Source organism: Morone saxatilis, unplaced genomic scaffold (genome assembly GCF_004916995.1).
Source record: "Morone saxatilis isolate NCDOM2014 unplaced genomic scaffold, NCSU_SB_2.0 Contig24, whole genome shotgun sequence".
NCBI lineage: Eukaryota > Metazoa > Chordata > Actinopteri > Moronidae > Morone > Morone saxatilis.
The window spans coordinates 23,710,144-23,733,770 of NW_023339807.1; the positions used below are offsets into that span (position 1 = coordinate 23,710,144).

General features: G+C 40.6%; 2 protein-coding genes across 2 annotated transcripts in view; both read right to left on the minus strand.

The window, feature by feature from the left end:
- agmo (alkylglycerol monooxygenase) overlaps nucleotides 1-20,317 on the minus strand; it is a 45,989-nt gene extending 25,672 nt beyond the window's left edge. The window contains exons 1-5 of the mRNA XM_035672394.1: nucleotides 19,888-20,317; nucleotides 15,841-15,971; nucleotides 14,466-14,617; nucleotides 2,033-2,136; nucleotides 991-1,086 (exon numbers count right to left, since the gene is read on the minus strand). Of these exons, the coding sequence (XP_035528287.1) occupies nucleotides 991-1,086; nucleotides 2,033-2,136; nucleotides 14,466-14,617; nucleotides 15,841-15,971; nucleotides 19,888-20,007 (603 nt within the window). The 5' untranslated portion in view covers nucleotides 20,008-20,317. The remainder of the gene's footprint in view (nucleotides 1-990; nucleotides 1,087-2,032; nucleotides 2,137-14,465; nucleotides 14,618-15,840; nucleotides 15,972-19,887) is intronic.
- A 1,522-nt stretch (nucleotides 20,318-21,839) lies between these two features.
- meox2a (mesenchyme homeobox 2a) overlaps nucleotides 21,840-23,627 on the minus strand; it is a 10,051-nt gene continuing 8,263 nt past the window's right edge. Inside the window, exon 3 of the mRNA XM_035671801.1 lies at nucleotides 21,840-23,265. Within this exon, the coding sequence (XP_035527694.1) occupies nucleotides 23,047-23,265 (219 nt within the window). The 3' untranslated portion in view covers nucleotides 21,840-23,046. The remainder of the gene's footprint in view (nucleotides 23,266-23,627) is intronic.

Consider the following 23,627-nt stretch of genomic DNA (forward strand, 5'->3'; position numbering starts at 1 on the left):
ATATTACCTTTTTTACAGTGCACAGCAACAATGAATGGAACCGTAAATTCATGAAGAGCTAAATGTGCAACATGTTGACTGCAAACACAATATATTTACATATTTAATCTTTGTAATATACTTTACATAGTACATAGTATTAACGTTCTCCACCTGCATATAAATGCTACAAAGAATTTTCAATTAGATTAGATTAGTGTTTAAAAAGAAATGTAAAAAAATGGCAAAAAACAAATTCCCACAAGTTACTTGAGCCAATGTGTTACATATGAATCAAAAAGAAAGTAAACAGTATATGTATAACAGTATACAAATAACAGAACAGAGCTGACAGAGCTTTTTCTTTCAATAGAATCCAGCTCAAAATGAGTGTATATCTTATTTTACCATTCCAATTTTCCATTTTTCACTTTATTTTCGAGTTTACTCTCAAACTACTTAAATGCGCTCACCTTGTTTTTCCCTTTACCACACACACACACACTTCTCTTACTGCACACACACCGGGTGGCCCCGCCCCACCTCTCTGTTACTGTCTGTGTCGCTGTGCACAGGGACCATCACAGTATGTGTGTATATCTGAATATCTGACCAGAAGCGGATATATACGAGACTTATTGGCCAGTCACCGCTCACGCCCAAACAAGCTGAAAACCGGCCAATTCTGGTCGCCGGCTGTTCATGCTGTGCATCTCTAACTATAACACAAAACTCATGTTAATCATTATCTGAAACTTATCCTGACACTCTATATGCAGGTAAACTGTCAGTGCTACACTCAAAGACGTAAAACAGGACATGTGTGTGGTGATGAATGATGGTAGTTATATACCTAATTATATTAAATAATTATTATATAATAAACATGTATAACATCACAGCCCTTTGTTGAAGACACAAATTCTTCTTTTTAGGATCCATCTCATGGCACAGTTTCCACAACAGCAGTCCAACTGATTACATAATCTATAACTGTGTTTAAATATTTACCTCTGTGTGGATCCAGAACTGGTAGAGAAGGTTTAACTGTATGTGAACAGCAAAGATCGCAGGGGGTGCAACCAGAGCCAAGGGCAGGTAGAAGATCTGAGGAGGAGAATAGAGAAATGAATACAGTGCACGTCTGACAAATCTCCTGTGATACATTCACAGCAACCTCAGGGGTTCCCTCACACCAAGGCTGAGAAACTAACGTCTGCTTTCTATTAAAAGTCCTCTTTGATTATTAACATACTGCGTATTATAAGAACACATCGAGCCATTGTATTTGCAACAGATGGAACATTTCCAGTCCCAAAAAACCTTGATATACAACTTTAGTAACATCGTTAGCATCTCCTGCACAGTTACATCACAGCTCCTGGTGTGTGCATGCTGATAGAAAAGACACATTTTATATTTTGACTTCATCAGCAACGTTTATGAGATTGCTTTTTATATACTCTAATGTGACTTTACACATACAATAAATAAATAAATATATCCCATGTGAGTGAATGCTATAGTTGTGTTCACATTGTACTGCACCTCAATATGTGAATTCTCAAAATTAGAAAACATTAGACCACCAAATACAAACAATATGGAGTACATTTTAAGGATAAGGCTGGCAATATTATATATTTTTGTTACTGTGAACAAATCCCATGAAAAGACCAAAACATACCTGGTATAAGCCTCTCTCAACATTTACAATACTGACTTTCCAAACTTAAACAGCTGGTGATTTCAGCAAACATTATTCAAACAGGAGTAAATAGTGTATTTGTTGGGAACCATTTTTAGCTGCAGATTTGGTGCACTACTGAGTATTTACAGCAGTGGGACAGTGTATGTGGGATTGACTCAAAATAAACTTCAGTGTATGTATTCATGATAATGTGTTTTTAATAGTTTTGGGACAACAATGGCAGTTTAAGGCACAGAGGAACAAGATATATCAGTCTCTGGCAGAGCAGATAATACTTGGTATTGTTAAATGTGATATGCTGTTAATAGGAATAATGCTTTAAGAGAATGAATAATATCTTACCCATGATGTGAACTGCTGGGTGAGGGACTGTCTGAGGGCGGTGGTGAGGTTGTAGTACTCTGAACTGTGGTGAACCTGGTGGGCAGCCCAGAGGATGGACACCTCTGGAGGAAGTTACACACACACACACACACACAGATCCAACATAAAACAGGAGTCAGTCTAAATCTAATCCCACCATCCACCTGCTATGTTAATGAGCAGCCATACAACAATCATGAGATCCCTGCGTGGGCCTTGAACCCTCACACACATTCTCTGCCTTTACATCACTACAAGTGATATATCTCAAAAATCAAAACATGCTCCTTCCCCAGATGAGTAACTAGACACTTTCACCCCAGAAGGAGCCCTTTCGCTCCCGCTTCTGGCCAGCCGTGATGAAAAGCTGAGGCTTGAGTGTAGCTGGCCATTTGGGGAGGGGGGGATTCAGACTATTATGACGGCGGGGGTATTTGGCTGCAGCTGGTTAGCGTCCAGCCTGATGTCCCAGTGCTCCAGTTTACATTCCTCTGCTGTGTTGTGATACTTGCTACATTAATATCTGTGTTACACTTCATTTTAACATCCAAAGGGAACATGCTTGTTAAGTTTCACTGGATCTCCGGGCCGTTTTCCGGACCACCCCGTCTGGTCTGTGCTTTTTGGCACCTCCCGTCCACTTTGGCTTCTGCAGCCGTACAAGAGAGAACAGTAACCTTCAAATATTGCAGAACCACAAAGCCCCATATAGACTATGTATAGCAATGTATTTGTTATAATAAAAGCAGCCCAAGTTATTAAATGAGGTTTAAGTTTTATGTGGCAGCCTTGATATGTGGTGGGATTTGTGATTGAGGGATCAGTTATCAAACAATTAAACCTGAGTAAAAAAAGATATTAGGGATGAATGAATGTGGTCACATATGGGTGGTTCAGAAGCTAAAATGTCAGGGTTACAATCACACAAGGCATACGTGAGTGTGCGTGTCCCTCCCTGCACATACACACAACCTTATTTTTAGCTTGATGGCGATGCAATTTTTAGTTTATCTAAAGATCATTGCTAGTTCAACATTTTGGGAAAATGTGTTTATTTGCTTTCTGGTGGACAGTTACTTTTATGTCAGTGTGGTAAATATGAAGCTGTAGCCTCTTAGCTTAGCATAAAGAGTGAAAATGAGGGGAAACAGCTACTTTGGCTTTGTCCAAGAATAATAAAAACACGTTACATCTTTCGGGTCCAGTAACTTCCTGGAGTCTCCACTGGTTGCCTGGCAACTGAGAGCCAAGAAATAGTCCAGCACATAACCACCTATAAAATGGTGAATTGTTGTTTTGACAGATTAAATAAAGATGTAAATTATTTCATAAGTGCTGGTTATGGCTAATTTTGTTACCTCCAGATAGAGCCAGGCTAGCTGTGCTAAGCTAAGCTTCTGTATGTAGCTTCATATTTAGCATACAGTTGTGTGAATAACATAGTGAATAAGCATATTTAACCAAATGTCAAGCTATGCTACTTTACATTATTTGATTATTTCTTTAAAGTTGTGACGTTTTCTCATGTTAACAGTGTTCAAGTACAAATCCACATATACACATTCACAGACGCACACACACACACACAATACAAACTTTGGGGGCCCAGGGTGGGATTACTCCTTTCTATTTTGAGAAAATCATTCAAAAGTCACATCTTGAACACTCTCGCTGTTTAATAAACTTGTGAATTGTATCAAGGCGGGCGGTCGTAAACCCCAATGGGTCGAGGGGTCCGTTGCACCTGAACAAACACGCTGCTGAGAACCGAAGGTGTGTGTGGTACAAGCAGAGGAGCACCACAATCTGTCTGGACTCGTTTCCAATCAGTGAAACTGAGGTGGAATTCCTCAAGTGCTTGAGGTCAAGCGTTTGGGGAAACCCTGAGGAGCTCCGAGAGAAAACTACTGCTCCCGAGCAATACTCCACACCTCGCTTATTTAACAGGGTTATTGCTGGATTTCAGCAGGTGTGAGAGGAATAAATGCCACGGGGAATGTTTTTGGAAGTGTCACATACAGTGTTAAATGGCGTATTTTGGATTGAGTCAAAATGGAAGCAACAGGGTTATATTTTATGTCAAACTTTATTTGCCCTCTTAAAGTAAATGACAGTCTGCAGACAAGGAGTATGAGAGCAGTACAGCAGTCAAGCACTGAAATTATGACGTTTCTTCCGCTATGAACCATGGGGGATTCTGAGATGAACTGTCCTGCTAAGAGACATATTGCGAGGATAATCCAGCCTTTGTTTAATTCCAGCAGCCTGAGTCTTTTGCTTTTTTCCTTCTCACTGGAATAGTGCTTGGCAGGGTCCAGGACTAAGGGCGGCTAAGATTGATGCTCGTTGTCATTGATAGGAAGTAGGAACCGCTAGGCTTCACTGCAAGCCCATGTCCTCATCTCTGGACTCGGCGGGACGCTGCATAGTTTGGCAGAGCCTATTCAGGAGGGAAGTCCCGTTAATGGTGAGAACCAATGCCACAGAGCCCACATTCCCAGCATATGCAGAGAAACGCTGAGGACGGCACTTCCATCTAGGATCACCTCACGCTTTCTCAGGAATAACAAGGATGAATGCACGCTAATCAGGTGATGAACAGTTACACTTTATATGAGATTGTTCTCGCTCATGACAGAATTAGTCGTTTATTCAAATCCCTTAAACACAATGTTTATGTTAATAAGGCCACCTCTAGTGGCTGTGTGAGTTACACTGTACTGTAGTACATGTAATGTACTGCGACATTGTTATAGCACCACAAAAACTTCGCAAAAGATATTGTTTGCACCCAACTTCCTACCAATAGTCAATTGTTTGTGCCCAATATTCTTAGCCAAGTCTTATTCTGGCAGATTGGTGGCAGATCAGAAATAAGTCATGTGAATCATTGTAATGCTAATTTGTAACAGTACTGACAAACATTTTTTTTAAATAATAAACCTCCTGGCTGTCATGTGTTCATTAATGTAACAGGACACCTCAAACATACTTTCATCCCTCTCTATTCATTTTGTATTGCATGAAGGTGCCTCATTGTCACTTTCCGTCTGCTATCAAGCAACAGAAAAATGCCTAAAAGTGTGGTGGGATGCACCAAACTAAGTTTTCATTAGCTGCATAAGCAAAAAACTGAGCCTTTAAGAATCACAAAAGTTGGATACAGATATGATGCATCAGCAGCGAGAAAACTGTGGGATTCCCAACCTCAGTATGTGGAGCAAATAGCTTTTTCAGACTGCAGAAGTTCGGTTAATCATGGTCTTTAGTTGTAAATATAGTATTTCACTTCTGGCCAATTAGTGCAATCATTTATCCAAGAAAAGCAAGGTATGGAGAAGGGACACAAGACAGACCAGATAGACTGTCAATATACCTTTTCCTCTCTGGTAGACATGGCTGTTAAAATAATCCTTTGACACGCTCTAATGTTTTTTACAAGCTATTCAGCCCTTGGTTGCAAATTCTGGCACTGCTTCCCCCTCTGATGGGATTTGTGTCTCTATATCAGTGTGCTTATCTGACTGCAAAATAAGCCTTACTGTGCCGGTATTTACCACCAGGATTTACCAGGCTGCAAGAACAAGTATGGCAGCAGGTTGAATTCTACAATTTTAGGTTATACTGTTGAATTATATCATGACACATAATCAAGGCCTATAAGTCATAATCAGTCATGTTACGTGACTAAGTTAGACTTTAACTGAGCCTGTTTACATCCACCTCAACCCTGTCAGGAGCAGTGCTTACATAACCAGAGTCCTATAAACGCAAGACCCAAAGTCCTATTGAGCTCCATAAATTTCTCTCCAGTAGAAGCCTGAATAAGGGCCAATAATGATCAAACTGTACCTTGATAATGCTGCTATAAAAAGAGTTAGTATGACTGGTCAGAAAGAAAAATAATCAGCATAGAAGGTCATAATCGACTCAATTTAACCACCAAAACCTTATGAAATGCTTTTATAGTTACATCAATCAACTGCCTGATCATCACCCTCAGCGACAACTCCTGGCACGAACAAACTGTGTTTCATGTGCTGCCCTCTGAGTGGTGGGCTGCCCTGTCAATCACAGAGGTAATGGCCTGTGAACAGCCCTCCAGTGTTTGGATTGGAGGGCTCTTGGATGGGGTGCCAACCCAAACAGCGAGTGCTGGACTCGGTGGGACAGTCGGCCAACTCCCCTATGCCGCTGCCATACTTCATGCTGTCCACACAGCTCAGTCACACACACTAAACTAAACACACTAACCATGGTCAGGCCCACTTACAGCTCTTACAGACTGGGTGTAAAAAACTATGCATGGAAGGTGAAAGGTGAGGTAAAATGGCTAGTTTATTATATTCTATCAGCATTCTATTTGAATTGATCATATTCCCAATTCTGTCCATGTTAACTCCAACAGTCATAGACATAAAAGTGTTTTAATTCTTTGCTCTCTCTTTTATGTCCTCTGTTGCAAACTGGTTACAGAAAAGAGAAATCATGATATATTTTATGTTTAATGCTTTGAGAACATATGGATTATTTAAAATATTGAATTTAATTAAATGTTAAATTACATGTAAATTATTTAGTTACAATTTACTTTTTGTATTTAACAGCTGAATTATTTGTTTTTCATTGTGATATCTTCCATGCAGCAACACAAAAAAATCACAACACAGAAAATAACATGGAGAGTTGTTTTGCATTTCAGTGTTGTCCAGTAGTGGGAAGCTTAAACCTGCCAATATTAAACACAGTAAATGCATATATAAAACAAAAATACATAAAACACACTAAATTGTACATTTTACTTGTTCTCAAAGGACACAAAAGTACTACGATTGGACGAATATACCGGTGACTCGCATCCATCGCTGTCTCTTGTTTTTTTGCAGATTCTTGCCATTTTATTCTGCTAATTTAAAGGTCTGCCTCCGAAAAACACACAGTACACACTGAAAAATAGCTGAAGCAGCTATAGAGCAAGAATATTTTCACATATAACTGTAAATTAAGGGTTTATTTTAACCAGTTTGACAACAGAATACAGGTAAGGTAATTTACAGTCGCTCCGACCAGGACATCTCATCCTTCATATTAACACTTCATCCCTCCAATCGGTGGAGGTTTGTCCTCAGCGGTGGAAATCTCGTCTGTCAACACTGTTGACAAAGGGAAGTCTGTCCGTGCAGCGAGAGGAGCACACGAGGGCAGCAGACAGCCGGACCGTGGCCTCTGCTGAGCTCTGCGACCCTCTCGATGATCATAACACACTTTCCTTTTCTACACTTTGTTTAAATGCTGTACAAGCAGGCCCTTTGGCTGTAGACATCACAAAGGGATGTCTAGGTTCAATCAGACCAGTCTCTCATCGCACACACAGCAGACAGAGAGTGAGAGCACAGTGACCTATAGATCACTGTTGATGTTATCTCTACATCCCATGAGGCCTTTCACTTGGTCTCCTCTGCTGCCGTGAGCGAGACCCCCACATCCTGACCAAACCATACCGACAGAACCAGCAAACCAAGTGGGGGCCCGGATTCTTTTGTCAGCCCTGCAACCTGCACCGGGCCAGGAACTCGCCGTCACGGTGAAGATTTATGGAGCCCGGGGGCAGGTTAAACCCCCTCCACCGCCTACACCCTGCCACACATAGCCGAAAGAGCTCCTCTTTAAACAACAACATCCACATCGGCTGCGTGTCCTCAGGGACGGAGGACAGCGGAGGAGAGCTGAGCACATCTGTTTGTCTTAACAACTGCTGTTGTCTGGAGTGGGAGGGGTGTGGATACACCAGCAAACAGATATAAAGGATGTAGTAAGGTGCTAGTAGAGCAAAAAAAGAAAATATTGAAAAGGGCTGCTCATTCCAAGGAGCTGAGGGTAGTCTCAACAGGGGAGAACTGTTGAGTTGCATGTATGAACCTGGTGTTATTTCTTTAGATATATATTGTTTCTGCTCCAGTTTTTGGAGTAGTGCGTTTAAAAAAAATGTACGCACAGTTTGACATATCTCCCTGTCAGTACATGTTTTCATGTGCTTTCATAATGCCTGAAACCAAAAAATACTCATAGTGAAAGCATTAGTAAGAGACACAAGAAATCCACACTAAAAATCACTGGGTGAAAATGATCTGGAATTCAATAGAGCACAACACTGAGTTTACTTTACCCGGGAATCCATGACTGGAAAACCATCGGGTGACCAATCAACCAACAAAGGAGTGGGGTGTTTTTGTATAGGTTTGTCATTGGACCCAGGTTATCAAAGAAAAAGGGAAACTTTCCACATAAAAATACTTTCACTGTGACATCACAATGTCAAATTGTATTAAAATGTAAAATCTTACAAATTACTGTCTCCAGCTGTGTTTCTACTCCACCTAATCCTTTTGTGGTGTGGAAATATGTTTTGAATGTAGTTTTTTATGTGTCATTTCACCACTGTCACACAATTATTATTAACTTTAACCTTATTAATATATTAGTAATATTCTGAAAGAGAGGGGGAAGGAGCAGAGACAAGAGAGAATGTTTCTCGTGGCTTAAATGACTTAAATGAATATTCAAAACTATGAGAACACAACTCATCTGTCACAGCGGACACAAAACTGGATGAAGCTACAGAGACTTTACTCAAAACAAAGGTGACACAGGAAAGAATCAGGATTTGCAGGTAAAACAAGCAATAGGAGATAATCTTAAGAAGAATGTTTAGAGAGGACGGGTAAACTGAGAAGCAGAAACTAATGTACAGCAGAGAGACAGAGACTGCAGTAGAGCAGAAGACGCTGGAGCCAGGAGGAGATTTTGTGGCCTCAGGCTGTTTCTTACGGCACCTGACAAATGCTCACAATATACGGGTACACTTACAGAGACAGAACAACAATCTTGCAGGTTAACTGCATGTCACACTGTGCAAGATTAGTCTAATAATAAGTACTGTTCAAGGAATGTCAAATGATGCAATTAATCTGTCATAGCACCACGAAATAAAAACAGATTCAAACAGAGAAATGTCATCAACTAGAGTCATCTATCGGCACTCTTCTTATATTCTGAAAATGCAGTAAAACTGTCTGGCACAGAAAAGTCTAAAAAGAGGACGAGGAGGATTTTGGTCTTAAATTAATGAATCTTAGAATTTGAACACAGCTTAAGTTGGTCATTAAAGCTTAAGTTGGTTGATGTGTCTTTACGTACCATCGAAGACCACCATTTTTGATTGACGACCATAGATTTTTCCATCTTGGACTGCACTAATTGGGTAAAACAAAAAATACAAAATACATCCAAAATCGCAATCACAAATGTATTAAACTTTACACCTCTAAATATCCTGTTTCAACAGGAAATACATCACATTAAGGAAGTAATGAAACCATTTCACTGGACTTTTCTCTGACGTTTCTGAGCTATAAGTGTAACACAGAGAAGGAGCAGCCAGTGTGGCGAGACTACTGCAGCGTAACTCCATTACCTCACATATAATCAGAGTACGGACAGCTGACTGGCTGATTAATAGCTTCAGCCTGGATGGCATGCCTGGATATAGATGCTGCCCAAAAGCAGAGCTGCTATTAGTGGCGCTTGCGATATGAGGTTAGAATAAACAAAATCAACAGGCCTGTCAACAACATGGCCGCATCCGAACAAGGTCGGCCTCCCGTTCACCCAAAACCATCTGGTTCCAGGCGGGTTTAGAATAGAAAGGTTTAAAACATATATAGTCTGTCTGATGGAGAAAGAGGACCAGAGGGGGGAACCAGCAGACAAAACGGCCACACTGCAGTTTGTTTTTTATTCTCGTCAGTCGCCAGGTTATTGAACCAATGTATTTATAAAAAGTGGCTTCGATGGCTGTTAATACATAAACCAGTGGTTCAATGTGTTGCAAGGGTTATATTATTTCAGGGGTTAGACGAGGCACACTTTCTATCGATCTGTCAGCAACTGAAAACTTTTCTTCTTCAAAAGCAAAATAAAACCATACAAAAATTGCAATCTGAATACTTAATGAAGAAAGCAGGACTCACTAAAGGTACAGTAGAGTACATCGATTCTGGGACATGCACCAATGATAAGAGTTTATGCAAATATTGATGTCAAGAGATAAATGAGCCTCTCATTTGAGTGTGTGTGCGCAAAGGTTATTCAGATGTTTAAAATGGTCACATGTTGAAATTCAACATTCCAACTTAATGCCAAGCAAAGGCCAAATAATACGGTCTAGTCACAGACTTTCGCTAATATTTTTGTCAATGGAGAATCCTAAATTTCAACCAGGCCTTTCCTTTTAATCTGTTGCTATCTCCAAGATCGCAGCATCTGGCAGGAGCGGAGCCAAGTAGTAATGTTTCCTCAGTAAAGATGGCATCAGCACAGACGACTGTCGGCCTTTCAAAGTACTTTCCACTTAATAATCTTTGAGCTGTCCTTTCATGTGGAAGTCATGAGAGGGAAACTATGAAAAAAGGGTCATAAAACTGGTCAAACTGAAAATGATATTTTAAACTGAGGCTAATAAGAGCTCGTATTTCCCAGCAGAGGATGTCACTGCTGCCTCTTTTGCAGATTTCTTTTGTAATCCTTCCCTTATTATGCAATATTAAGATTTATAGCTCATATGTCTTGACACAATAGGATTATAAATGCAGCGTTCCTGCTGTTTTTAGGCAAAAACAGGCAAAATTGTAAAACCGTTCCAAGATATGAGTGCAATAAAATAAGACGTGCCCTCCTAAAGCAGCATAACACGACAATTTGACACTCATTTAACTGCTGAAAAATACTTTCTACCCGCATCCTAGATCTGCCTCATTCCTCAGTGCTTCATTATAGGCAACATCCATCCCACACATAGGAATATTTTGGTTGAACCTTGCTCTGGAAAGAGCCGTAGGTCAAAATCTGGTTGACCGAGATGACCTCGGCTGACCAGAGTGAAGAGTGAGGACCGTGCCGGCCCTGTCCTGCGGTCGGGGAGGACTTTGGTAACAAGGGGAAAAGCTTAGATCCTGAGCGAGCGCTGCGGGCACTCAGCACCAGCCAATTATCTGCGACCCCACAATGTTCCACAATAACAACCCCAACAGGCTGGGGGAAGAGGAAATGAAAGTAAGCGGAAAGTTTTTTTGAGACATAAAAATGATTCTGCAGTTCAGAAATAAAAGAATTCCGACCAAATGAACCGGGCAGATATGTGATCCTGCAGACGTCATTTCTTCTGCATCGTCAGACAATGAGGGCAGTGACGGGAACACACACATCATTAAAACCTCTTTATATTACTCAGCAGACACATAACCACTGTAATTTTAAAAATAAGGTCACACTCCTAGGTCGTCAGCCCTCAGAACATCAATATGCGCTGCTTAACCTGGTTTCCGACTGTCAATACATGAGTCTGGAGCTTTGTTTACAAGGTCATTCAGGTTCAAACACTAAAGATTAACTTGGTATTTTTTCAAATCACAGGTTCCAAAAACTGATCCACACCAGTTTGCTGCCAAAGTTTTTCATTTTGAGGAATTGGTTTGGTTTTATTCTGTCACAGAACAACCTTCACACGATATTCACCAAGAAATCAAAAACAACAAAAACATTCATATACAATACAATGCTAAAGGATCTGACAACAGGGACTTATAATGCATTTTGTACTTTTCACCTGTTCACCCTAATTTGTCTCGTGTTCCAACTCGTACTGACATAGTGGAAAGTCCTACTAACAAACTCGTCATTTCATTCAACCTGTTTTTAAAACTAACTTTGCCAAAGATGAAATTGGCATGAGTTTGTGAAGTCAGGGAGCTGAAAGTTCTTATATTGCTTAAGTTTTAAAAAAAAGCCTACCATTATTACTCCCTCAAATCCCTGGTCCACTTACAAGTGAAACAGGCTTTGAAAACAAACGTCACATGGACACATGGGTAGCACCACTAACAGACATTTGTCATCATCACATCCTGCCAGGTCAGAGTTTTGTGAAATTCCAGTTGCTATAAAGTAAATAAAGCACTCTAGACATGTCAGTACTTCGCCAAAATGTGTCTTTCCTGGTTAGTCTGATCTGAGCTTAAAAGAGAATAAAAGGCAAATTTCCAGGCCATTATTTTGTGCATCCACTTTAAAAACAATTTGCATTTAAAAGACTTTTATATGCACATACACATAAAAACCAAGTTAGTTAGTTAGATTTCTCCAATATACCTCATATCATATTAGTTAAATCGCCCAGAACCTGTATAGAAAGTGTATAACATGGGTAATGTATCCAATATAACCTTCCAATCTCTTTATTCTTTCACAAAAGCAAGGTATCCTCATTACATATACATATTAACACACGCATACACCACCAAGACAATAATAACGCCCCAAAAGCCCTGCGCCATGATGGTGGGCGCTTAAAATACCTCCAGTGCATGTTAAAAGCAGAGTGCTGCAACAGAGTAAAATTGACCTCTACCAAGCATCCTGGGGCGATGTTTTCAGTCACCTCAAAGCATGTTGGGCAGTTCTTTGGCGAGCCGCGGGCAGACGGTTTAAAAACACAGCTTCTGTTTAGTCAAATTCTAACACCAACACAGCAGACTTTTGATCCAAAACTCTGTGGACGAGACGGCGGGCAGCTTGATGTGCCACTGACACAAATAAACATCAGTGCAGGCCACAAATAAATACCTCTCTTCCGGTGTGCTGTGTGGCAGCCGAGCATCTGGCACGCGCATCAGTGAGCCAACACACATGGAAAAATGTCCAGCCACTGTAGAAATACTGTATCCGGTATATATTTTTTATTTCTGTTTTTTATAGTGATGCTGCAGGACGTTGCTGCTTCAGAGCCATGACTATATACAGCTTGTTGCTGTGAGAGCTCGGGGTTAAGACCACAGCCCTCTGGAGACAACGGCCTCTCACATGTGCACAGCTCTAAACCAGCTGGATGTAACTCAAAAATAATTGCTTCCTCCACAACGTCCAGGAAAGCATGATGTGTGTGCTATCTTCACGACTCCTCCCTGCAGGGATGGCAACTAAATCAACATTTTACAACCATTTATCATCAACTCGCTTTGTAGTTTTTTTTGTTCGTATTATCTGAGGGATGCTTGGAAGAGTTTAGGGGAGAGATTGTTGGTTTGGCGTTGGTAGGCAGTTGAGTTATATTGGCAAAGTATTCGAACATTAATTATACCATGGTCTGGGTGAATACTCACCTTCTTAGTAGTCCTAGTGAAATTGTCTTTCCACCGTTCTACATTATTATTATTATTGGAATAAACTGAATAAAAACCACATCTGAATATCTTATAAAGATATTTTTTATAAAGTCCTTCAGTGCCTCATGATCTGAAGACCACAGGATGGCGACTGTAACACACAAGCCCCCACACTGCCCCTGTGAACTTACTGATACTTTGTATAAGCGATCATCTCACATCCTGTCCGCTATCCAGCTCGCCACTTCAGGCTGCGGCCGTCAGTACACATGCCCTATCGTTTGTTCATGAAAATCTTGATATTGATTTGGCTGAATACTTAAACATATTGTCCAAATATATTTACCGTTTGTCAGCTGTATGCAGTTTTTGACTTTGAATCTGGCTAGCACAATATTAGCTCTCTGGCTCGATGCTGAGCGGACCAAAAATATCTCCAAATCGAAACCATGGTTCGCCCTATTTACTGGAGTAGTGCACACTGTTTCCATTGCAAAAGAATCAGAACAAACATGAAAATTTGAATAAAAGGTATCTTTTTTTTCTTTAGCAAAGCGATTATAGACCACGGTTCTCTGCAGAGGCAACTGTCCTTAGGCATCTGTTGATTCTGGCCCCCACGTAGTCCATTAATTCCTTATAGTGGACACCTCGTCCGTCATTGCTTGTTTCATTTGATTGTGTAAAAAGGTGCATCTTCAAAACATAATTGAGGTAAAAGCAGCTTATTTAGCCTGTTTAACTGTTTGAAACATCCGCACACATATGTATGGTTAGTAGTCAGGATTACCCTGCAGGATGGAAACTTTCTATTTCTAAGTTTAATACAGAAAAAGTGGTAAATTTTCAAATCCATACTGTACACCATGAATCCAAGCTGACCACAGCCACCATGCTCCTTTTCTAAGTCTACAGAGAGGCAGGTGTTTCCTGCTCAAATGATTTGGGGAGTATCACTTTAAAAATCCTATTCTGAACAACTGTGTCTACTTCCACGACAAAAAAACTGGGAGGTGCACACTTGTTACAGTGTAATATGCAGTGCAGAAACCACACAGCCAATGAATGGCTACAAAACTACAGCCAAAAAAAAAAAAGAAAACAAGAAGATTGTGAAAAAAGTCTAATAACTTATTAGCAATGAATCCCAATACTTCTTTGTGCACATCAGAGTGAGTGTCTTGTGTTGGTACCGTGAGCGAAGCGGTGGACCCAGTAGTAGCAGAAGTCCACGCCCAGGAAGCTGAACCACCAGGTCCAGGCGGAGTCCCAGGGCAGCTCCACCAGGCGGTACCGGTCCCACACATACATGTACGCAGTCAGCTCACAGCCTCTCATGACCAACCTGAGGGAGAGCTCTTTGTCAGTTCACAGTGGGCCCACAGAAGTACAATATGTAGTTCAGGTTACAGTTGCAATGCACTAAGTTCAGTTGTTCATCTTGTTCTTGCTTCATTTGTCTCTTTCTTAGAGTCAGACGTTTAAAGAAATTGTACATCCTTTATATAGTATAGGATCAAATATCAAAAATCCATGCTACCACCACCACTGAATGTCAAACGTAGTTAAGAGACCACACTGGCGAGCGGCCAATCTGTCTTATTCAACTCTTTAGCTGTTCTCCATTTCAAGGGCCCACATTTCGAGACAGAATATGTAATAATGTGGCATGGCTGTCCTGTTCCAAATGCAGCACAGATATTTTCCCTTCTTGTTTTTAGGACACAACACAATTTTAGGGGGTGTATGTATTGTGTATCAACTGTGAAGCCTCCAATTATCCTTCATTTCTCTGACTGCCACACCTCTGGGTATCGCGTCAGCTCGATATATTTTCTTCATACATATACATTTAAATCAGCCTAGCAAATGCTTCCACAATAGTTCACACAGTTAGTTCTATAACAAAAAGTAAAAGTGCTATGTAAACCTCTGTAAGGCACTAACCCAAACCTAAAAAACTATTTTCATTTTTTCAACCAGGTATTTTGTCTGCAGGTATTCCTTTGAGGTTGCATACAGCAACTTTCACCAATAAGGTAGGGCAGCTTGTATGTAACCTGACAGGCGAAAACCAGGGCAAAACAGGCTTCAAGCACTGGCTCCTCCAACCTACAACTTTAAGAGCATTTTAATTGATCTGCAGGCAACTTTAATCTTCTCTTGTCTGGACTCTGGTGGCCAACAGTAAGAGGACAATAGAAAGAGTTAGTGAGATAATCCACCTGACAAAAATTACACCCTTGCATTCAAAGGAGGAAATGGGACAAAGCCTTTAATTGTCTGCCAGGATCACTCTCTGGACCTACTGAAAAACACCATGTATCACCTGACACACCTACGTCCTGTCTTTGTCCTAACTTTGGCAGCAACATTTAAAGTTACAGCAAAAGTAAAGAAAGAATAAAATAAAAATCCAATCCAATCAACACAAATCATGCAGCTGCCATATTTTCATTCAGAACAGCCAAGGAAGCTATGATAATGATATAAATGTCTGATAAGTCAAGTAGCACATTAGTTTTTCTATTTATTATATCATACAGTACAAGCTGCCTAAACACTCACAGAGGGAGTCTGGAGATCATTCCAGCAGATATGGAGGTGAGTCCATCCCCGAGGGGGACCACTGATCCTCCTGTCTTCAGCACGCCCACCACCAGCTCCAGCACCATCAGCCCTACAAAGAAAGGAGTGGCCTGCACACACACACACACACACACACACACATATATATATAAACATGATTCAGCACTGTTACAAACTGTGAAAACAAGACAGTTTCAAGTCCACTGTTGCTTTTAGCAGTTGTGTTGAGCTGGAATATTTGTCTTGGCAGATGAGCTAAAAGCCTGCAGGACTTTCATGTCTTGTGATCCATGATGTTTGTTTCACTGTGCGACGATGGCGCAACGGGTCTAAAACCACAACTTATTGGCAGATTGGAGATCACAAACATTTGTCCACATTGGAGGTTGAAATTATCTCATCGGTTGAGTTCAACCATTAGCACACTTTTTCATTTTTAGTGTTGTCAGGTGGAAGCCAAGCAAAATAAAGAAAGATGTAAGAGTCGATGTACTATAAAATGTATCTGTCATACAAAGTCACCAATAACAATATTAAGCTAGTTATCCTGTTAGTGTAAGCAGCCATAATAACATGTAGTTAGCTAGCTAGCTAACCTTTCAAGAATAATTCTAAAGTCTAAGAAGAAAATAAAGACGTCATTGTCATTTATAATCTTAATTTATATTTTACTCAGAGGTTTTACACTTTGTCTCCACACGCTGCTTGTATTCTCATATTTTTCCGCATTACTAATTCCTGTTTCAAATATGTACATTTAAAGAAGTGATGAACATAACTAACTAACTAAACTAAAGTGCTGAATGAATGTCAGGTTTTGCAGTTGGCACAACGGTATTTTAAGCTCTGTGATTGGATGTTTCTACATACAGATTTAGAATTGTAACAAACGTCTCTCCTTATATTTTTTCATGGAAACAGCTCCTAACTGACTTTTTATAAAAGAAAGCCTCGGAGGTTCTCCATATGTAACATAATGTTGTCTATGCAGAAAATGAATAGGACTTGCTCCCTGTTTTCTTAATATAACTCAATCCACTTCACAATTCTGTATATGAAAATATAACGTTTAAAAGGAGCAACTAAACAGTCGAGGCTCCATTTCAAAGTGGGTACAACAATAAAAAATAAATCAAAAACAGTTTTGTTTCTCAAAAGATTGAGCTCTGAGCTACTGCACATCGTGTGACAGTATATCCCACTAACATGTGACAACTTCCAGGGCTGCAGAAAGTTCATTATTTTCTTACTAACTAATTATTTTTCTTCACTCGTGATATAATAAGTGACTTTTGTTACATTAGGAATTTCCTCTCCAAACAAAGTACTCTGCTGCGGTTTTATTCTGTATTACCCACTTTAAGCACATGCTGCAGCAATATGTCTGACAAACGTGTGATCCACTAAGAAAAAACAAGCAAAGGATGTTTTTCATTTTAATCAGCGGCTATTTTTGTCCAAGATGTCACATGATTTTCAAACAAACGTTAAAATTCTACTCTCCTAAAGTTCCAAAGGATGGATTACATTTAGTAACTGGTCATGACTAAACAAATGGTAAGCACTAACCAAACAGTCAGTGACAGGCCTCTATTCTAACTGTGCTGGAAACATATAATAACCTCTTAATGGGTCTGTCAAACATGGAACCAATTAGTGAGGGACGTAGTTAGCAAACAGGTCACGACTGCGACTGCAGCAGTGTGTCAGACCTGCTGGTTAGCTTTAGCTTGAAGGCGCTCATTGACCAAGTGACTGCAGTCATAACTGGGACACATGGTCCTGCCAAGAGCGAGGAATGAAGGGCGTGACGAAACCGCAGAGGAGCACATCTGCAGGTGGGGAGGGAGGAAGTGTGTGTGTGTGTATATTCACGTGTGGATAGAAGTGAGAGTGAGTGTGCATGCATGTGTGCGCATATTCACATGTGAATGCTCCCACTCAGGCATGCAGGTGTGTGATGTGACCTTGTGTGTGTGTGTGAATGTGTGTGCACAAGCAAGAGGCGAGAGCACACCACCAGGGAACTGCGATCACACGCAACGCTCCAACATCTGGCAGCAGACTGCAGAGCTGCAGAGCTGCAGCTAACAAATGGGCTCGCAGCACAGGCAGACCTCCTCCAAACCCGCTGAGAGAGAGATTATCATTCTGGACGCCGGCCTAAAACCTTCCCTCCTTTATTCTCTCCTGTCTAGCAGATAGTTTTACCTCTGCAGCCCTGCACTCTTGACAGCTCGGGACAAAATTATTCAGCAGGGCAAGTTGATTTTCATGCTGTGCAAAAAAAAGAAGGCAAGGAAGGGAAAAAAGCTTGTCTTTGTTATTTGGGTTTTTTTTTTTGCCTTTCATCACCGTCTACAGTATTTTTTCTTCCTTTATTTTATATTATTTGTACTCCATTTTCTTTTCCCTCGGTTTCTGTCCCCTTTTGATCTTGCGTGCACTGAAAATCTCCTTTTCTGTGTTTTTATCTTTTTACAAATAAACAAAATATGACACTAAAGAAAGCCTTTTTAATACTGCAGCATACTTACAGTCCTTGTGTGGACTGTTTGTTGTGGCATCTAATAATTTTATTTTATTTTCTTCTGAGTCCGAGATTACATGGGACATGACATTTGTGGACCAGATGTCTGCATTTTCCCAAACAGTCTTTTTATAAGGTCACGGATGACTGATGTTGGCTGAAAACACGCAGGCTGACAATACACTTCTATCACTGTTTTCCTGGGAGAAATATTGTGTTTGCATTGAAATCACCGAATGGCAGAGAGACCTGGAAACTACCCACAAACCCTTAATTCCAAACAACTCCAAAATTAGAAGATTGTGTTTTGTTTTTTTCTAATTAATTTGTCCTGTTGGGGATCAGAGAACAACAGTTGTGCAGAATAATTAATGACACATCACAAACTGTAAACAGTGCTGAGTCACAAGCTGCTCACACACACCCATGCAAACTTTTATCACCATCGAGTCCTGCAGCAATAACAAATTTGTTTAATCACGGGTTGGTAGTGAATTATAAGGACTCCTGCTGTGAGGGTAATTGTTCTCCTCCCCTGATGTGCCCCATAAAACCTCATAACAAACATGTGCTGGTAAACCTGCACCAGACATTTGCCATAATAAATGGCAACTGAGACACTGTAAACTCACAGTAAGACGTAGAGGAAACCCCAAAGTTTTCATTTAAAATTCTGCATTGAGTAGAAGACTTAGAACACTTTCCAATAGCATTTAGATCTGAAGTTTGACCTTTAGTTACATCTAAGGCAATCTCTGTAAAACAACCTGGGATACGTTAACTATCTATCTATAATTGCTTTAATTGGTGTGTCTGTGTGTTAACTGTATGACGTAATATTCTCGCTGTATACATGTAATTAGTTCCCACGTCTGTGCCCTTGCAAAAGATTAATTACCCTTAATTAAGCTTAACCTTGGTTTACTTTGCATATTAAAATAGTATAGGATAATAAAATGGGTATTCTTAGATAATAATCTTGTATCTACAAAACTTTTTTGTTTGGCCTTGATTACATAATGACATTTAGACAACGTGCTTGGAGGTGGGATAACGTGTAAAGCTGACTTGAAAGTACAAAAATCCCTACAATAAGGCTTATGCATTACATTAGTCCACTGGGAACTTATATTGTTTTAGTTCCAGCTTCTCCAATGTGAGAATTTGCTACTATTCTAGTTTATATAACTCAATATATTTGGGTTGTGAGCAGTGCATCAACAACCTTGTACCTTCAGTTTTGGTGGATTTGAATTTTCGTAAAGTTTCCTGTGATTTATGACAAAGAAAAGCAACAAATCTTCACATTTGAGAAGCTGGAACCCGTCAAGTTCTTCTGAACTTCTCAAGTATAATTAACTTATTATAATGTCTTCTTCCAGGTGACAGTAAAGGTCAGGTGTCTCACATAGAGAAAGGTAGGAGGACTTTGATTTTTCCCCCACAACAAATCATCACACATTGTTAAAAGGGAGTGAGACCCAGGCTGTACCCACCTGCTGCACATACTGAGGAACATCTTCCACTTTCTCGAAAGCTGATTCGTTCGGTGTGAGCATGAAAAACATGGCCCGGACCCCCGCGGACAGCGAGCCGAGCCCCGCAGCTTCAGCCATTGTGGCACCGCGCCTACCGCTGCTGCAGGTGAGTTCCTGTTACCTGTGCAGGTATTGAGCTGCACACTGCGCGCACAAGCTCCTGTTTAAACCCTGCTCCTCTATTCGCTCCAAAAGCAAACAAACGCACCCTCGTTGTTTCTCTGCTGCAAGTTAAGTAGGTCAGTTACGAAACGGTGACAGCTGATGAGCAAACTTGTCACAGGGAACCCGAGTCCGATTAAAGCTGCAGGAGTACAGCCACTGTGAGCGTTTACCTGCTTATCATACTGTTTGGTTCTCTATGGGTGAGTTTACCTTTGGTCAGAGTGATAACTTCGAGGTGTCACATTCCGTGTCACTAAATCTCGCGAGAGTTTGTGCTTCATGTCTGCGGGATTTCAGTGTGCACCCAAAGTCCAGTTATCCATCTATCCAGGGGGACCAGGGTGGGAAATTCATTTTTTTGTTTTTTAAAGATATGAACATCTTCCAGCCGCTGACAGGTAAATGTTTAAATTCCACAGCCACTCAATAGTGAATCATTATTTTGTGTCTGGTGGTGTTAAAGTGATTTAAGGCCGGCTTGAGTATTAAAAAGTAGGTTCAACAGGGCCGTAGCCAGCATTTTTTTAGCACCATAAAAACAGAGCCAGTTTGAAAGGTTTTTTTTATTAACTTCATACCTTATTTACCAACATCAAGATAAACAAAAAAAGCTTCTCCACACTGTTAGAAATAAAATATTTGCCCTAAAGTGATACAATTTAAAGGAATAATTTAAGACAGTTGTGTTACCATTAGACTGAGCTGTTTCCAGTCTTGATGCTGAGGTCAAATGTGAGAATGAATCTTCTTATCTGAATCTCCGCCACAAAGGAAATACGTATATTTACCAAAATGCTGAACTTAGATTTTAGATTGCAACCAAGTGAGACTCCACACATGAAAGAGAATCCTACTACTAACTTCATCAACATCAATCTTTTTATACATTTATATAAGATGAATTCTTCATTGAGGTAGTTGACGAAGCTGGTTTGCCGGTGCTGGCTAAATCCTGGTTAGCGTAGCATGTTAGTTAACTAAACTAGGATGATTAGCTTGGCTGTATTAAGTTGACTGCTTATCCCGGTTTAAAGCAACTCACACTTGTTAATGAGAGGTCACCAACTGATGACCTAGACTTTCCTGCACTCTCACATTCCCACACAACTTCATATTGAAACATTTTTGGGTCAAGGGCCATTATGAATGAATGAATTCTCATACCAGTGGGGTTTTTAATTAGTGGCTATTTGTTGGACTCCTGGACGGTTGGTGGACAACTTAGCAGGTCACGACATTCAGATTAAACGTCCTTTAAAGCCAGAGGGGGCCAGTTATTGTAGATTACCCCGAGCAGAGACGATGTAGATAAGACGTCTGGTTACACATCCCAGCATCTGCATTGTCTTGGTGTGGTTGGGATTCAAGGACAGTTTAAAGGTAGATTCGGTCAGAGTTATAAAATGTAATGTCACCTGTTAGAGAGCTTAGTAGATCTATGATGACATAATCCATCACACACTGCCGGGCCCAATGACATCATTTAACAACACGAATGCTCACCCAGCTTTTGTCACATGCCACATAAAGCAGGTCTTTTTCCTTACACAGAGAATTAAATGCACATATTAAAGATTTTAGGGCCAATTGTGTTTATTTCTGTTGTTATTTTTTATTAAACAGCCAAGAATCAGGAGTTTGACAGCAGTTGGTCACTGCAGGTGAAGTTGGAAGTTGTATTTGGAGTTTATAGTCTGTGGTAACTGGGCTAATATTGTGCACGTTGAAGCCCAGTGGAAGAGGTGAGTGTCATCCAAATTTGTGAATATATATCTGTGCACTGAATTACAGCTGCAACGTGGAAAAAAAAAAAAAAGAGGATCATATTCATCCTGTGGGTTGCTTTGGGGCGAAGAAAAGAAAATTAAAAACCTCACATGCGGTGTGAGGTTCCTCCTCAACAAATTAGAATGCACAATCACAATGTGGTGAAAGTTGAGATCAAGTCATGAAATTATTTTCAACTGGATTTTTGTAACAGAAACCGATCCTTTGCGGGTTCTCTCTCCGAGCCTTGGCAGGAGTCTCGACCTTGCCCCGAGGCAAAGGTGAATTTAGCATGCACCCCCCATTACCAGCTTTCTACACTCCCAGCAATGTTTAATTCATTACAGCTTGATTTCATGAAACACACACACGCACCAGCCTGGATTCATATGGATGGATGGCTGCATAGATGGAAAAAAAAAAACATTATTCACTCATATGGGATTGTATTTACCACTGGTTAAATTTTATTCGATCTGCAACTGTCCCTGAAAAGGATTTAATAAAACACTTATTTCAGGTTTCAGATTTGTTTACAAAATGTCATCTCCAGGCAGAAAAGTGTCGACTAAAGAACTGTCAGTGTTTATTACTGCGTGAGCTGGATAGTGTGGGTATAAAATTATTGTTAAGGTAAGACAATACTGAGAATTATTTACAGGTCATTTATATTAGCGAGGCAAATTAGATTTCCTGGCATGTGATTTGATCAATAACTCAATTACATCGTAATTTACATTTTATACAGTAGAAACTGACTGAAGTGCAGACTGTATGTTCGACAGTGCAAATCAAAGTCTTAGCCTGCTTCTCTTAAGACACACAACATGGAATGTTTACAACAGTTTGACTAAATGATTTCCAAAATGTTATGCAATATTCAGTGAATCTGTGTAGCTAAAACATCACATTTCACTTTTTACCTTAAGGAATTTTTTAACCAATGGCGCTTTGAACTATGTCAACATCCTCCTTTATGTGCTCACTTCTTGAAATTTACATTTTGCCTGCACGATGACTGCATTATCTAACACACGTCATTCCTATGTACATTTGTACACTTATTTAGCATCGTTGTATGACGATGGCGAATTAGCAAACAGAAGTCCTTCTAAGGACGGTCCTGAGGCAGAGGCAGGGCCTATACTCTGAGGGGGAGGGGGCGGGGACAGGTGTGTGTGTGCATCATAAGTGAGCGTGCTCGGAGCTCTGGTCGCTGTCGTGACTGTCCTCATTGGCTAAGGAGTCCGTCGAGTGGTGGAGCGATGCGATGCCAGAGAACTCTGACGGCAGCAACGTCCCCTTTTTCACATTCACCAGTTCTTTCTCTCGAGCCGCTGCCCCCTGCTGGCCGCCTTTCACTCTTTTCCACTTCATCCTCCTGTTCTGGAACCACACCTTCACCTACGGGGTAAAGTAGACAGAAAATGTCAAATTCATCGCTCCTAAGGAGAGAGCAAACAGTCGCAAAAATAATCAAAAAGCAATTAGGAAGCCTTACTGCTCGACAGCAACTTTCTCTGAAGGTTTGGCAGCTGTTTCTACAGCCGCAATTATGTGTGGATGTAGTGTTCCATCTGCCACTTGGCGTCTACCTGTTTTTCCCTGACTCAACAGCCTCGACCGTATTTACGTCTCTCAGATTGATGATTAAGCTGTTGCTTAAAACGGTTTACACGTCAAGTAGCAGCAGAGGCCCTCAGAGTGTCGACACAGGGGGAGGACGGGGGTGGGGGGGAGGCTCGCTCCTGTCACGCAGGGCTGGG